Source organism: Mirounga angustirostris, unplaced genomic scaffold (genome assembly GCF_029215605.1).
Source record: "Mirounga angustirostris isolate CCGP_5_RB_7025 unplaced genomic scaffold, mMirAng1.0.hap1 SCAF_10, whole genome shotgun sequence".
Classification (NCBI taxonomy): Eukaryota; Metazoa; Chordata; class Mammalia; order Carnivora; family Phocidae; genus Mirounga; species Mirounga angustirostris.
The window spans coordinates 11,785,779-11,801,941 of NW_026991718.1; the positions used below are offsets into that span (position 1 = coordinate 11,785,779).

Sequence of the window (16,163 nt, forward strand, 5' to 3'; positions counted from 1 at the left end):
TCTGCTTCTCCCTCTGACCCTCCCCCTTCTCATGCTCTCTCTCTCTTAAATAAATAAAATCATGGGGCACCTGGGTGGCACAGTTGGTTAAGCGACTGCCTTTGGCTCAGGTCATGATCCTGGAGTCCCGGGATCGAGTCCCGCATCAGGCTCCCTGCTCGGTGGGGGTTCTGCTTCTCCCTCTACCTGCCGCTCCCCCTGCTTGTGTTCTCTCTCTCTCTGTCAAATAAATAAATAAAATCTTAAAAAAAAGAAAAAAAAAATAGTATGATGTCAGGCGCCGGGGTGGCTCAGTCGGTTGGGCGACTGCCTTCAGCTCAGGTCATGATTCTGGGGTCCCTGGATCGAGTCCCGCATCGGGCTCCCTGCTCAGCGGAAGCCTGCTTCTCCCTCTGACCCTCCCCCCTCTCATGCTCTCTCTCTATCTCATTCTCTCTCTCAAATAAATAAATAAAATCTTTACAAAAATAAATAAATTAAATTAAATAAAATGCCTGGAGGAGGGGCGTCTGGGTGGCTCAGTCGGTTCGGCGACTGCCTTCGGCTCAGGTCATGATCCTGGAGTCCCTGGATCAAATCCCGCGTTGGGCTCCCTGCTCAGCGGGAAGCCTGCTTCTCCCTCTACCTGCCGCTCCCCCTGCTTGTGTTCTCTCTCTCTCTGTCAAATAAATAAATAAAATCTTAAAGAAAAGAAAAAAAAAATAGTATGATGTCGGGCGCCTGAAGTGGGACTCGATCCCGGGACTCCAGGATAATGACCTGAGCCAAAGGCAGTCGCTTAACCAACTGAGCCACCCAGGCACCCCAGGAACTGTGTATATATTAAACACAGAACTCATGTTATACACACATTCACACATCAATGTGTATGTACATATATTAAAAATAGCAGATATTTCCCTTAATTTTTATCTGAACCATCATGTATTATAAAACATTAGCCACATTAGTACTTTGCACATGCATTTATAAAGCATTTTATTCACTTATATTTTTTCACTTTAATTTCAAAATAAAGAATATTTTCCATAGGAATTTTAGTAACTTACTGTCAATGGGTGATACATATTGCATAAAATCACTGGGAATCAAAACGCTTTGGATCACTATCATTTTGCAGTTTTAAATGACTGATAAATTCCAGGGTATTATCTCCATGTTCTTCTTAACTCATTAATTGAGGAAGGAGGACATATTACCAAATGTATTCAAATAACAAACTTTAAAAAGATATGTAAACTTTTTTTTTATATATGTAACCTTCTCTTAAGAAATTCATTAAAATAGTATAGTGTTATTTTAATCAAATGAATCTTTATAACCATTATGTGAATATATGTTAGAGTCTGTTGTCACAGGAAAGGTGAATGAGCACATTAGTGGTTTTTCTGTTTATGTATTCGATCTGAAGATAATTAATATGCTTTAGAGTAATTGTGGTTATTTGTAAATAGATGTGTTTAGTGTTTTACTTTAAAATCTGTAGTCATAAATAACATTCATAACAGAAAACAAATTTAGCAAACACTGATCATTAAAGCAAAAAACAACTAATATTAACCTAATTTGAAAACAGATGTATATATTAAGTATGGTTCAAGCTTATTGTTTTTTATTATCATTGTTTGTTTCTGTATCTTTGGAAGCTAGAACAGTGCTCTTCATATAATAAGTGCTCAAAAAATACTTATTATGCTCTACAATGTACTCTGAGACCGAAGTACTGGAGTAAATATAACTGATACACCTATTTATTTATTCACTTATTTATATTACTATTTTTATTTTTTAATTATTAAACACACTTTGAGATTTAAAAAAAAGATAGATTAACATGCAGATGTGAGAAATAATAGAGAAAGGTCCAGTATGCCCTTTACCCAGTTTCCCTCAAGGGTAATATTTATGAAATGGTAATAAAATATCACAGCCAGGATACTGATGTGAGTACAGTCCAGATAGAGAACATGTCCATCACCACAAGATGCCCCATGTTGTCCTTTTATAGTTAGACCCTCTTTTCAACTACTTCTGTCCCTAAGCCCTGGCACTACTAATCTGTTCTCCATTTCCATAATTTTGTCATTTTGAGAATTCTATACAAATGAACTCATACAGTCTGTAAACTTTTGGGATGGGCTTTTTTCACTCAGCATAATTCCTTGTGGACTCATCTAAGTTGGGTGTATCAATAGTTCATTCCTTGCTATTACTGAATAATACTCCATTGTATAGTTTTACTGCACTTTTGTGTTTTTTCATTTTTTGTGGCAAAATACCTATAACCCAACAGTCACCATATCAACCATTTTTGAGTGTACAGTTCAGTGTTATTAAATACATTCGAATTGTTGTGCAACCAGCACCATCACCCATCCCCATAACTTCTTATCTTGTAAAACAGAAACCCTGTCCCCATCAAAAGATAACTCCCCATTCTACCCTTTTCCTAGCTTCTGGAAACCACCATTACACTTTCTGTCTTCATAATTTTGACTATTCTAAGTACCTCATATAAGTGGAATCATAGAGTGTTTGTCTTTTTGTGACTGGCTTATTTCACTTAGCATGATGTGAAGATCCATCCATGTTGTAGTGTATTATAGAACTGTCTTCCTATTTAAGGCTGAATAATACTCCGTTGTATGGATATACCACAACTTGCTTACCCATTCATCTATTGATGGGCACTTGGGTTGCTTCCATATTTCAGCTATTGTGAATAAGGCTGCTATGAACATGGGTGTGCAAATATCTCTGAGACCTTGCTTTCAATTGTTTTGGATATATAACCAGAAGTGGAATTGCTGGATCACATGTAATTCTATTTTAATTTTTTGATGAACCACCATGCTGTTTTCCATAGTGTCTTACTATTTTATATTCCCAGCACAATGCACAGGGGTCCCCATTTCTCCAACTCCTCATCAGCACTAGTTGTTTTCTGCCTTTTTTTTTTTTTTTTTTATTAGCCATCCTAATGGCTGTGGGGTGATAACTCATTGTGGTTTTTATTTGCATTTATATAATGATTACTAATGTTGAGCATCTTCTCACATGTTTATTGGCCATTTTTATAATCTTTCTTAGAGAAATGTGTATTCAAATCCTTTGCCCACATTTGAATTTTTTGTTGTTGTTGTTTTATTTTGGTTTTGTGTTCTTGAGTTGTAGGATTTCTCTGTAATTCTGGATTTACTCCCTCATCAGATACATGGTTGGCAAGCATTTCCTGTCATTCTGTGGGTTGCTGTTGTACTCTAAGGATGGTGCCTCTGATGCACAGAACGTTTTGATTTTCATGAAGTACCACTTGTCTCTTTTCCTTTTGTTGCCTGGGCCTTTGGTGTCACATACAAGAAATCATTGCTAAATCTAGTATCATGAGGATTTTGTCTTCTGTTTTAAGAGTTTTATTGTTTTAGGTCTTACATGTAGGTTCTTGGTCCATTTTGAGTTAAATTTTGTATGTGAAGTTAGGTAAGAGTTCAGCTACACTCTTCTGCATGTGGATACCATTTTCCAGCACCATTCACTGAAAAGCCTGTACTTTCCTCCATTGAATTGTCTTGGCACCCTTGTTGAAAATCATTTGATCATATATATCAGGGCTTATTTCTAGGCTATTTGATTCCATGGTTTTTATGGCAATACCACACTCTTTTGATTACTGTAGCCTTGTATTAAGTTTTGAAATCAGGGAGGTGAGTCCTTCAGTTTTATTATTCTTTATCAAGATTGTTTGGACTATTTGAGGTCCCTTGAGATTCCATGTGAATTTTGGGGTTGGTTTTTCCCTATTTCTGCAAAAATGTTATTGGGACTTTGATAGGGATTAAACAATCTGTAGATTTCTTTGGGTAGTATTGACATTTTAATAAGATTAAGTTTTCTAATCCATAAACATGGCATTTTTTTCCATTTATTTACATCTTTTAAAAATTTCTTTCAGAACTGTGGTTTTCATCATACAAGTCTTTAACTTCCTTGTTTAAGTTATTTCCTAAGTATTTTGCTTTTTTGATGCTATTATAAATATAATTGTTTTTTGTAATTTTCTTCTCAGATTGTTTGTTAGTGTATAAAGATGAAATTGATTTTTCCTTTTTTTTTTAAAGATTTTATTTATTTATTTGACAGAGAGAGACACAGCGAGAGAGGGAACACAAGCAGGGAGAGTGGGAGAGGGAGAAGCAGGCTTCCCACGGAGCAGGGAGCCTGATGCAGGGCTCGATCCCAGGACCCTGGGATCATGACCTGAGCCGAAGGCAGATGCTTAATGACTGAGCCACCCAGGTGCCCCTGAAATTGATTTTTCTATATTGGCTTTGTATCTTGATACTTTGCTGAATTTAATTTTTCATTCTAACAGTATGTGTGTGTGTATGTGCACACCATATTTAGGGTTTTCTATGTATAAGATCATATCATCTGTACACAGAGAAAATTTTACTTCATCTTTTCCAGTTTGGATGATTTTATGTCTTTTTCTTGCCTAACTGCTCTGGTAGAACTTCCAGTACTATGTTGAATAAAAGTAGTAAAAGCAAGCATCCCTGCCTTGTTCCTGATCTTAGAGAAAAAAAAATTTAGTCTTTCATCATTAAATATAATATTCACTGTGGGTTTTTCACAAATGGCTTTTATTATGTTGAAATAGTTTCCTTCTATTCCTAGTTTGTTGAGTGTTTTTATCATGAAAGTGTATTGTTTTGTCAAATGCTTTTTTCTGCATCAATTGAGATGATCATGTGTTTTTTTTCCCTTCATTCTGTGGATGTGGAACATTATTTTGATCAAATTTCGTATGGTAAACCATCCTTGCATTCCAAGAATAAATTCCATTTGGTTATGGTGTATACAGTTATTTTCAATATGCTACTGAATTCTGTTCACTAGAATTTTGTTGAGGATTTTTGCATTGATGTTCACAGGGCATTGATCTGTAGTTTTCTTGCAGTGTCTTTGTCTGGCTTTGGTATCAGGATAATGCAGGCCTTATAAAGTGAGTTAGGGAGTGTTCCCTCCTCTTTGATTTTTGGGGAAAAGCTAAGAAGGATTGGTATTAGTTCTTTAAATGTTTGATCAGTGAAATCATCAGGCCCAGGGCTTTTCTTTTTTGGGAGAAATTTGATTATTGATTCAATCTCCTTACTAGTTATAGGTGTATTCAGATTTTCCATTTCTTCATGATGTAGTCTTGGGAGGTTTTGTGTTTCTAGAAATTTATCCAGACTGCTACTATATTTGTAATAATTTAAAAAATTCACATATATTATGATAATTTCTTACTCCATAAGACACTGTGTAGAAGTATGATGGTAAATCGTTGGATAATACTATCCCATGGAGTATCACACATCACCGAGCCCTTCCTCCTGTTGTTGAATGTAGGTTGACTTCAACTATTTGTCTGCAATGAAAGTCCTAATACTGTGCACACATCTCTTCTTGGTTCCTTGCGATAAATTCTTAGAAATAGAGTTTGTGGATCACTGGATCCATAACCACTTTCTCCCGCTCTGACCAAGTCTTTTGAGGTGATACCAGGAAGGAAATTAGGTCAAAGTTTAAGCTACAAATTGAGCAACAAGAACACTTTACTTAGGGGTGCCTGGGTGGCTCAGTCGTTAAGTGTCTGCCTTCGGCTTAGGTCATGATCCCAGGGTCCTGGGATCGAGCCCTACATCGGGCTCCCTGCTCAGCAGGAAGCCTGCTACTCCCTCTCCCACTCCCCCTACTTGTGTTCCTGCTCTCACTATGTCTCGCTGTCAAATAAATAAATAAAATCTTTATTAGAAAAAAAAACACTTAGGCAATTTTCTTGTAATTATCTTACTATTCCATTTTTCCAGTAAATTATGTCAAATGGGTAGAAAATTATGGATATATAGTTTTGTCCAGCAGCAATGTTTTAAATACAACTTCATTTATAGTTTTACTTTTATTCTTTTTTTTTTTTTAAAGATTTTATTTACTTATTCATGAGAGAGAGAGAGAGAGGCAGAGGGAGAAGCAGACTTCCCGCAGAGCAGGGAGCCCGATGCGGGACTCGATCCCAGGACTCCGGGATCATGACCTGAGCCAAAGGCAGACGCTTAACCATCTGAGCCACCCAGGCGCCCTACTTTTATTCTTAATATGTTCAGTACTCACACATAAATTTACTAACTGTATTTAAAATTTGATAAGCAACTAATTTATAACCATCATCAGCAAAATAATAAATTTAACATTTAGTGACAATTTGCTCTGTGCCAGAAGTAGTCCTAAGCCCTTTATGTACATAATCTCATTAACTTAGCAAAAACCTTAGCAAAGTGGATATTATGAGCTCTGATTTATAGATGAGCAACCAGAGGCACTGAGGGGTCCAGCCTTATAGCCTTAAGAGGAAACAGAGCTGAAACCTAAGTCTGGGTTGTTCAGATTAACATTTATTTAGTGCTCAATATCAAGCAATGAATGTTCTAAGCTATAAAAGTGAGAATTTTACAAATGACAAAATAAAGATCCTGAAACGTTTGTTATGTGTCCAAAAGGACTCAGTGAATAAATAAGGCACCCGGGCTCAGACACATCCCAGGGGCCCCATGCTTAGGAGTTCTCTCAGAACTGCTGTAATTGCACAGGAAGAAGTACAAATTAAATAAGGTAGCCACTTTGGACCAAGCAATTTAACATATATATATATATATATTTTCCCCCCCTCTGACAAGAAGAGACCATGCTGCCTGAGGGGAAAAAAAGGCTAGACTTTGGGCTCCCATCAGCTGTGGGAAACAATGTGCCCAACCCAGCATCCTGCCCTCTCTAAACCCCACTCTTACTCTTTGCTTCCCCCCACCCCCACCCCCTTACCTAATGGATCATAGTCTTCTTTTCCCGTGACTATAACACTTTCCCAGGATACTATCTGGGTGGTCTGGCTCTCAGGAGACCTGGTTTCTTGTTGGGCTTCTATTCCTGACTATGGGATTTAGCCTCACAGGAACTGAAGGTCTAAAGACCCACTGGCCAACCGAGCTGCAGTTCTCTGATCATCAGGCGATGGCGGTCAGCCGGGGCTGCAACTGCTGACGCACAACCAGCCCCTTTTGGTGTCCACTGGCACTCAAGAGGCGAGACAAAATCCGCCCAGACCTTGAGAACCCTCCTGTCCGCCATCCACAGGCTGCTGTGTTGCACTCAACCACAACTTTGAAAGGTCAGTGTATCTTGGAGTTGGCTTTAACATAAGAGATAAAATGGACATTTCACTCCTCCAGCAAATACCTTGTCCTTTGTGCAACTTTTGGAAAAAATGGAATTTTGGAAATATTTTCTCTTAGACTTTTAGCATTCCTAAGCTGATCCACTGCCCTGGTGAACGGTTCCCCATCGCCTCGGTTACAGGAAGAACAGCAGTCATTCTGGGATTTTAGTCGTTTTTTCCCAACTCCCTCGAGCCTCACCTCTACCGCCAGCCTGTTCTTGCCATGAGGCTCCGCACCTGGTGGCCTGGTCTGACCCATGGCTGGCCAGTGACCGTGTCTGAACTCAGTCCAGGTCTCTGCTGAGTTCCCAGATTCTTTTTACCTGACACATAGCCTAGCCCTGTGGTGCAATGAGTCCTCTTTCCTTTTACATCCGTTTCCTTTCTGGTAAGCGTACGTGCTCAGGAGTAAACCTCAGAAAATTAAGGAAAGTCGAAAGTTTCGAAACACGCAGAGGTCACTTTAAAAATGCAAAGGACGCAGGACACCGGCTCGGGCGTGGGGACTGCCAGCCGGCTCACCCTGCCCTCCCCCAGTCCGGAAGTGCCAGCGTCGGCGGTGGCCCCAGGCAGCCGTCGGAGCGGAGGAGGCGGCCGATACCGGGGCTGAACGAGCTCAGCTGTTCCGGGCTCCTCCGCCCCGGGGGACCGCCTGGCCCTTCCCGCGCGGGGCAGCCCTGCCTGGTCGCGCAGCCCCCGGCCGCAGTCCGCCCGCGCGGCTCGGGGCGACCGGCTGCGCAGCCGCGAGGTGCTGGGGGCGGAACCTGGTGTGGCTACCCCGCGCGAGGTGAGAGGCGGGCCCGGCGGAAGGTGAGGGTGGAGCCCGGCGAGGGGCGTCTTGAGCCCGGAGCTGCGCCGGGAGGGAGGGGAGCGGGGCGGGGGCGCGGGGGCCGGGGGCCGATAGGTGCAGACTCGGGCCTGCCAGACTCTGGACCTGGGCCGGCTGGCGCCTGGGCGCCATTCCGCACCCGGCGCGGACTTCGGAATTGGCCCGAGACGCACAGGAAGCGCGGGCGGAGCGCGTTTCCACGGGGCGCCGAGCACCAGCCGAGCGCCGAGGATGCGTGCCCTGCCGGCCCCGGACGCGCCCGCCAACGAGCGACTGCTGACCCGGCACCCCGAGGCGCCCAGGGTCCGGGACGCGGTGGTGCCCGCACGCAGGAGCGCGGTGGAGAGGCTAGCGGCCGACCGCGCCAAGTACGTGCGGGGCCCGCCGGGAGCCGGCCCGGGCCCGGCTCCCGAGGGCAGCAGCCCCGGGGTGAGCGAAGGGACCGCGGGCGACCCTCGGCCTCCGGCTCGCGTCCCCGGTGCCGTGGCGCGCAGGGCCATCGCTCGGAAGCCGCTGAGACCCGACTCCCTGGTCATCTACCGGCAGAAGTGCGACTTCGTCCGAGGACAGGGCGCCGACAGCTCCAGGGGGGGCCTGGTGAAGAAGCTCTTCCAGGGGCCGGGCAAGGACAGGACGCCGGCGCCCCCGGACACGTCCCGGGTGGGAGAGGAGGTCAGGGCCAGGCGCGAGGAGGCGGTCTTGACCGAGCCCGGCCCTACTGCGGCCCCCGCGGCCCCCGGCGTTCCCGCGCCCCCAGCGCGCGCAGCGCCCTGTGGGACGCCCACCAGAGTCCCGGCTGCGTCCCGGGTCCCGGAGCTGCGAGGGACGAGGCGCGGGGGGCTGCAGCGATCGCAGTCAGACCTCAGCTCCCGCTACTCAGCGTCCTTGGCCGAATGTGACACCTTCTTCCAGTTCTGCGGCCTGGAGCCTGAGGTGGTGGAAGATCTCGGGAGGGAGAATTTCTCCGCGGGGTCGGACCGCGTCACACTCAAGGTCCGCAGCGTGAGCGTCGCCACCTCTGACAGCGGCTTCTCCCGGCACAGCGGCGGCGAAGAGGGACTGCAGGAGGAAGAACTGACCGAGCAGGTGCCCAGCACCACCTCGGTCATCGAGAGGAACGCCCGCATCATCAAGTGGCTGTACACCTGTAAGAAAGCCAAGGAGAAGACCGGCCAGGGGCTGCAGGGCCCGGCGTGACCGCTCGCGCTCTGGGGAGACTTGGACCCTAGGTGTGCATCCGGAAAGCCCGGGAGGGGTGTCTTTGTGCGTGCGTGTCTGTGAGGGCTTGGTGGGTGTGGCCGGGTTGGATGGATCCAGTCCAAGGGACCCTACATGTTAAGACACAGAGGCTCATGCGTCCAAGGACCACTGCTAAGAGAGCAGAAGGGCCGCCAATCCAGGTCCCCTGCAGGACCAGCACCCTTTCTTTTGAGTGTTTTGCTTCTAACTGCCTGGAAATGTAATTCCCATAAGAAGGGAAGTCGGAGTTAGAAAATGCTCCGTCAGAGATAAGTTTGCAGCCCTGCTATTATTTCCTTCGTTGAAAATAGCCTGAGAGCTCTAGGGTCTGTGTGAATTGACCTGTGGGCATCCTGAGGTTGGATCAGAGCTCACTGGTCCACCTGTAACCCTAGAGTGGGACTGCCAACCCCTCTCCAGCAGAACGAAAGGCTCTGAGCTCATTCCTGGAGGCCTTCAGCAAGCCTGGCGGAGAGGGAGAACTTCTTTACAGTTTGGCATTCATATAGCTGCACAGGTCTCCACGTGGCTAAATTTTGTTTGAGTTGTCTGGAGAGCTTTCTGAGGAGAGTCTTAGTTCACAAGAAGGAGCATCAGTTTGTTGAACTGGGCCTGGGCTCAGTTATAACTGGTGTTTTAGAACTCTGCACGGCTGTGATTCTATAGTTTATTTACCTCCTATGATCACACAGGAGATAAATTTCTTCCCCTTGGACACCGGTAGCACAGGATGGATCTCAAGTTCTTTTTCACTGAGGAACTAAGGAATGTTTATCCTTAGTGACCTCTACTCTTCCTTCCAAGAACATGTGGTGAGGGCATTTTGGGGGTAGTGAAGGGAGAAGAGAAGGTACCTTTTTGGGGTTCTCCTTAGGAACCAAGAATTTAAACATTGCACCATTATTTTTTCTCTTACCCTTCAATGACAACTTGCTATAGATTAAAACAAAATTCATGAGATGGAAGTATTTTTGTCTGCCCTTGATATAAACCAATCGGAGACACAGTATCAATCTTCAGAGTGGTGGGGAGGCTGCTACAAGATGTGATTGTACACAGCTCACCTGTTTGAGGACTGAACAAAGGCCTAACTTCCTTGAGTAGCCATGGCCTAAGCATAGACTTAAAAATTAACAAGGAGAAATAAATTGGATTCAGAAGAATCATGACTTAAGTTTTCCCATATAATTTATTGAATATTATTGTATTTTTCGCCAGCCTTAGAATTAAATAGTCAGCATTTAAAATAAAAATAACAACACATTAGCTTGTACTTTTCACAAAGTGTCTTTTGAAACTGAGGTGAATACATTCCTCCCAAGCCATCAGGACTGCCTTGGTGTCAAGGAGGAAAGTTGTGGGGACTGGCATGGTTCCAGAGGGACATGGTCTAGTAGAGCACTAAAGTGGGGGGACTAGGAGGTGTCTTCCGTTGGTAATCACTCCTCCACCTTAGCCTCCCATTGTCCATAAAATGAAGGCAGATAGGCAGATCGTTTCCAACCTCTATTCTTTTTGATTCTGTATAGTTAATCTGTATATCTGTGTTTTATGATTGGAACCTAGAAAAGGAAAATAGGAAACCATTATCTATTGGAGTATGTAAAAAGTAAACTTAAAAATAAGTTCCCTCAGGTTGCCAACTTTGTGCTGTATTTTGTGCACAAAGGGTAGGTAGAATTGTTGATATAAATAGTGCTGAGGTAACAAGATGATGCGCAAACAAAATAAAATAAAACCTGACAGCATACAAATCCACACTCTCCCCTCTGACCCCTCCAGACCCAGATGCACCCTCATCTCCAGGCTCCAATGTCAAAGCAGTGACCTGCAAGAGAATTTAAGATTCCTGCTAGGAAGTAACCTTCTGAAGCCCCTTTTAGGTTTGAGCCTATGAAAAATGGAAGAAGTTGGGTTAGCTTGTGAGAACATTCACTTTTATGGCCAAGAAAAGTAGTTGAGGCAAGAGGAAAGTGACAGAAGGTTTAAGAAACTGCCAGCGTGAATCTATGCAGGAGAGCAGAGGTTTTCCCTCTCCCTTATTCCTGCTGGTTCCAGTGGAAGATAATGTCATCTGCCTTCTGAGCTGTTATGTTTTTGCTCAGAGAAGGGAGATGGATGTGACCCAAGAGTATGCCTGCGGTTCTGTGTGTTGCCATTCACCAGCACTGTAAAGATTGGCCTCACAAATTTGCTCCCCAAAACCATAGTTCCCATTCTTTGAAATTCATTGCAGGAGACCCAAAGGCTGGCTGCTTATGTGGTCATGGAAGAAGTGAGTTCCCCTGGGCTTTGTCCAGCTTAATGGGACTATGCAAAGTCTGTGCATGACCACAGGACCTCAACTTAGCACATCCAGATGGTGGTCTCTTCAGAGGAAGAGCCAGCAGAGAGAGGCAGGACCCAAAGCACAGAGCATGGCGGCCACTACCTCCCTTGTCGAGGGTCATCTAGCAGCTTGAACAGAAAGGCAGCTGACCTGTCCTCACAGGCTTACTTGTCTGAGACTAATTTCATAACTTCTGGAGGCTGTGGAAACAAGAATTCAAGCTAGTAGTTTTTCTTTAGTTTATCATGATATTTGTGTCAGAATCCATATGGAATCATTTTAGGATTTCATGAAAAATTCAGAAAATCAGAGATGAACAAAGGTGTGCTTTCTAAGTGGGAAGGAAAACGAATGTATTTTATATAGAGGCCTTTGTTCCTTTGGTAAATAGAAATAAATTAAAATAAAAATATCCCATCCAAAATTAAATAAGAAGTTCAAACTCATGTAAAGTAAAAATGCTTGCTTTTCAAAATTGAGACTATCAGAGCTGGAGACTAGCTTATAGAATCTGTATGCAATCCCACTGGGGATCCGTGAGCAGTAGTTCTGCATGGGTGACTGTGGCATTCTGTGTCTCAGTGTGTGATTCGTGAACACTGTTCTTCATCTGCTGGTGCTAGTCACCTTCTGTCCTTTGGTTCTTTACAACAGCAGGGCTGCCCAGATTTAGGTCTCTCTGGTTTTGTGTCTTTCCCATAAAATATAGAAGTTACTGACGTTAGTGTTGTTGTGAAAGAATGGTAACTTGTTCTTTGGGCTAATTAGGGATGAATGTTGTTCAATTTCAAGGCAAAAAGCTCAGATATTCTCACATTTCTCTTAGATACAACACGGAGCACCTGTAGAAGTCCCCTGTAAGCTGGTGGGATAGAACTGTGTCTCATCAAAGATGCCATAGGGGGATCGGACAAACTGGGATGCTCCTGCCTTTCTGCTCCTTTTGTTTTTGACTAGCTGAGAAGTTCTCCAGTCACCATCTGAGAGTGGATTTTAGGTGAACAAGTGGCTGGAGTAGCTAGAAGGCCACTCTTTTCTGTCTTCAGGCCAGCCCCTGGGGCTTTCTGAGAGATTTATGTGTGAAAAGGGTGGAATCCATTTGCCTTCACATATTTATTTGGACCGCCTGCCTTGTTTTCACTTTGTTGTCCAACTGTGATAGTTAGCACTGGCCTTACCAACATTAAAAAGAAATTTTCTTACTGTCCCATGAGTAATTGGAGGCAAACAGAAATTTAAAAATCCAGAAAAAGGCCTCAGGGAGATACATATTTGTTCTGCCACAGAAGCCAGATGATAGCTGTCTTTGCTAAGGCTACCAACTTCTTTTCAAAATTTCAAATGCAGAAAATATCACAAAACCAAAGACTGTGAGGACCAGGCTTCATAGTATAGTGTTTGGCTTTACAACTGTTGCCTAGACTGACTGGTGTTGATTCACTGATTTTTCCTTACTCCTCAGGAAGCAAGGCTTCCAGACTGTGGGGGCTCCTTGAAGTATGTCCTGGATGATTGGGGACCCCAGGGCCATCCTCAGTGCCACAGGATTTGTCCAATGCACCCAGGTGACCACATGTTTGCTGTTTTCCCAGGAATAAAGCACTCTATTGAAGAAGCGTACATAATTCAGAAGGTTTGAAATGCTATGGAGAAAGGGGAATATGGAACTTGGAAATTAGCTGGGTTGTAGCTGTTAAGACACAGCTGAAGCTCTGGGAGATATTTTCTTGCTTGAGGTGCCTCTATCCTTGCTTCCAGAAGGCAGCAGAGGAGGCGACAGCTGCATGAAAATATTTTCAGGGGTATCTGTTTGACTGGCTTGGTGGCAAAGAGGTACCATGATGCATTTTAATGATATCTAAATTGATTTTAAAAAAAGAAAAAAGAAAGGCAAAGAGTATGAAAGCCAAGCATGAATGCCATAGGATTTACTGCTTTCAATCAATCTGGACTGTTTGGCACCAATTAAATCAAAGTTCTGTAATCATGAGAAGGTGTATTCTACTTTAACAGTGTGGCTAACAAAGAGTAAACATACACTCACATGCTCACATGGACACCTCCACGTCTGAGCATCACTGCCACTTAAACTGCAGAAAGTACTTTTAAAGTTATTTTAGTAATGCCACTCTCATTGGGTTGCAGACGTGTGGACGTGCCATTAAAAGAGAAGTTAGAGTTGATACCGCTAAAAATGCCTTTTTTCGGGAGCTGGCAGGAGACTCAGGAGCTCCCTTCCCTCACAACCATGGCAGCCTGCCTCCTTTGCACCCTGTAGAGCACGCCTCCACAAGGCTCTGGTTCCCAACTGCCCAAAGCAGAGGAGAGGCCCAGGTTCCACAGAACACACCCTGCCCATTTGTCTAATTGCCACCTCCATGGATCATGCAGTCATCCCAGATTTGGCACCAGCTCATCCTTTTCTGCAAAGGATGTGTTTGAGAAGAGGGTCAGCCTCTGGGCAGCTGACCAACTCCAGGATCAGAATGCTGTCGGTAGGCAGTTACTGTGACCCTCACCCAATCCTGACACCCAGACTGCACAGATTTCAGATTTAGAGCCTTTGGAGAGAAATTTTATATCAATGATGACAACCCAAAGAAAATATGTAACCCAGTTGACTCTTTCAAAGCTTATTGTGTTTTAACAAAATACATCTCCTCAGGAACAAAATTATTATGGAGAAGAGTATGGAGGGGAGAACAATGGGTTTCTCAATGGTAGAACATTTTATAAACCAATCCATTTTGATATGTTCATGTACTTGTTTAATATTGTGTTCTATTATGTAACTTTTACTGTGAGAGTAGGTCTTTGAGCACCTTAATATTTATTTTTACAGTTATTGGTCTTCAGATAGTTTTCCTTAACATGATCCGGTTTTAGTTTTTATCAGTACGGTTTTAAATCATTTTCTCCTAGGTTATGTTTTTGTGTACGTTGTTTCCTTGGATATCCCACTTCTGACGGTAAACGTAGTACTCACTACTCTATAAAGTGCTCGGTACCATGGTGATTGTTTTCAGATAATCCCACATATATGCGTTTTTGGAGCCTCTGTTGCCCAAGAATGCACCTTTCTCATCGTAGACTCTATTTCAAGACAACAGAGTCCATGCTTTAAGAATTTTCCCCCAATTGTTCCTCTCAAAATGCTGCTATTTTACTGTTCAATGGATTGCAGTTAGTTTAAAAATTCATTTTACAGGCTTTTGACATATAGCCAGTTCCCTTATTTAGAGGTGTTCCATTAAGTGTACATGTCAGTGCTTTAGGTAAAACTGTTTTGTGCCTTTCTACTGTCAGAATAGGATGAACCTTGATCCTATTTACCTTAGATCATAATGGTGCAGACTCATAATGCATATAATAGATAAAAAAAAATAGAAACAAGCTGGTTGTATTCAAAAACACCAAGATCTTCCAGAAGCATCTGTGCTTCAGTGGAGGTACAGGGAAGAATTCAGCTGGAGTGAATTCAGAAGCAGATCCCAGAGATGGGCGTGAAGAAGAGGAACAGCGTTTCCCTGGGCTCCAACAAGATCCAGGGATACTCCCTCTCTTCCATTGAGATTCGTGCCTCAGAGTCAGGTTCCAAGAGTATGGGTGGAGGTGAGAAGTCCCTTCTTCATCCTGAATTACCCCAATTTGCTGAATGACTTTGAGAAAATCAAACTTTGCAGCTCAGTCTGAAAACAAAAGCTTGTAATTATTTTTCACAAGGATAGCAATAGTTACAGCTATGAAATAGTTTCATGTGTTCGTGAAAGAATAGCATGTAAAATAATATGATTAAATACAATGAAAAGAAATAATTATTGATAAAGCAAGAAAAATAGCTTGACAGTATCTATTTCACTAATATATGGGTACAGATTAACAGTGCCTCTGACTGAGAGGTATTTATGTTACTGTAAAGTTTCCTCATTTCAAAATGAGGACTGGTCACTGGTCCTGACGCTGGTCAGTGACACTGAAATAAAAAGAAGGCTTTATTAAACATTGCCCTTCTCAGTCGGTTCAAAGTTCAGTGCCATGGTTACGGTTGGTGATGCCATAAAACATCAGGCCCAGGCAACTGTTATGGTGGTTTTGTAAACAGAGTTTTTTCTACACACTACCTGCAACTAGAGTGCAATATGATGTATTCTGTATTAAAGAAATAAAGTATTTTTTCTCATTTATTACTGGTTTTGAATCTGTACAGAGTAAAGACATTGAAGCCAGAGTGTGCATATTGTATCACTCATGTCTTCTGTTGTCTCCCTTTCTCCCTAATGTCAGATTATCAGCAGAGATGAGGAAGCATTGTAGGCAAGTCCAATGTAGGCAAGTCCAGTGTAGGCAGGTCAGAGGGCATGGAAGTCTCTGGCTCTCCCTGCAGATGGAATGCAGTCAAAACAGTCTTGAATATTTAGCACATTGTTTACCTTTGTTTCATCAGTCTTTTGCTTAAAAATATTTTTTTACCCATCTTTATTAATATCAATATTGGAAAATGGGCCCAAAGA

The 16,163-nt window shown here is 43.3% G+C and overlaps 1 protein-coding gene across 1 annotated transcript; it reads left to right on the forward strand.

Annotated features, from left to right (window-relative positions):
* Positions 1–7,776: 7,776 nt before the first annotated feature.
* FAM110C (family with sequence similarity 110 member C) lies at positions 7,777–15,782 on the forward strand. Its single transcript, XM_064571901.1, has 2 exons — positions 7,777–9,313; positions 13,115–15,782. The coding sequence occupies exon 1, from the start codon at positions 8,316–8,318 to the stop codon at positions 9,279–9,281; it is 966 nt and encodes a 321-aa protein (XP_064427971.1). The 5' UTR covers positions 7,777–8,315; the 3' UTR covers positions 9,282–9,313; positions 13,115–15,782.
* Positions 15,783–16,163: the final 381 nt, after the last annotated feature.

Bases quoted from the DNA above. Each gene is read 5' to 3' on its own strand.
- FAM110C (XM_064571901.1), top strand. From the start codon at position 8,316: ATGCGTGCCCTGCCGGCCCCGGACGCGCCCGCCAACGAGCGACTGCTG.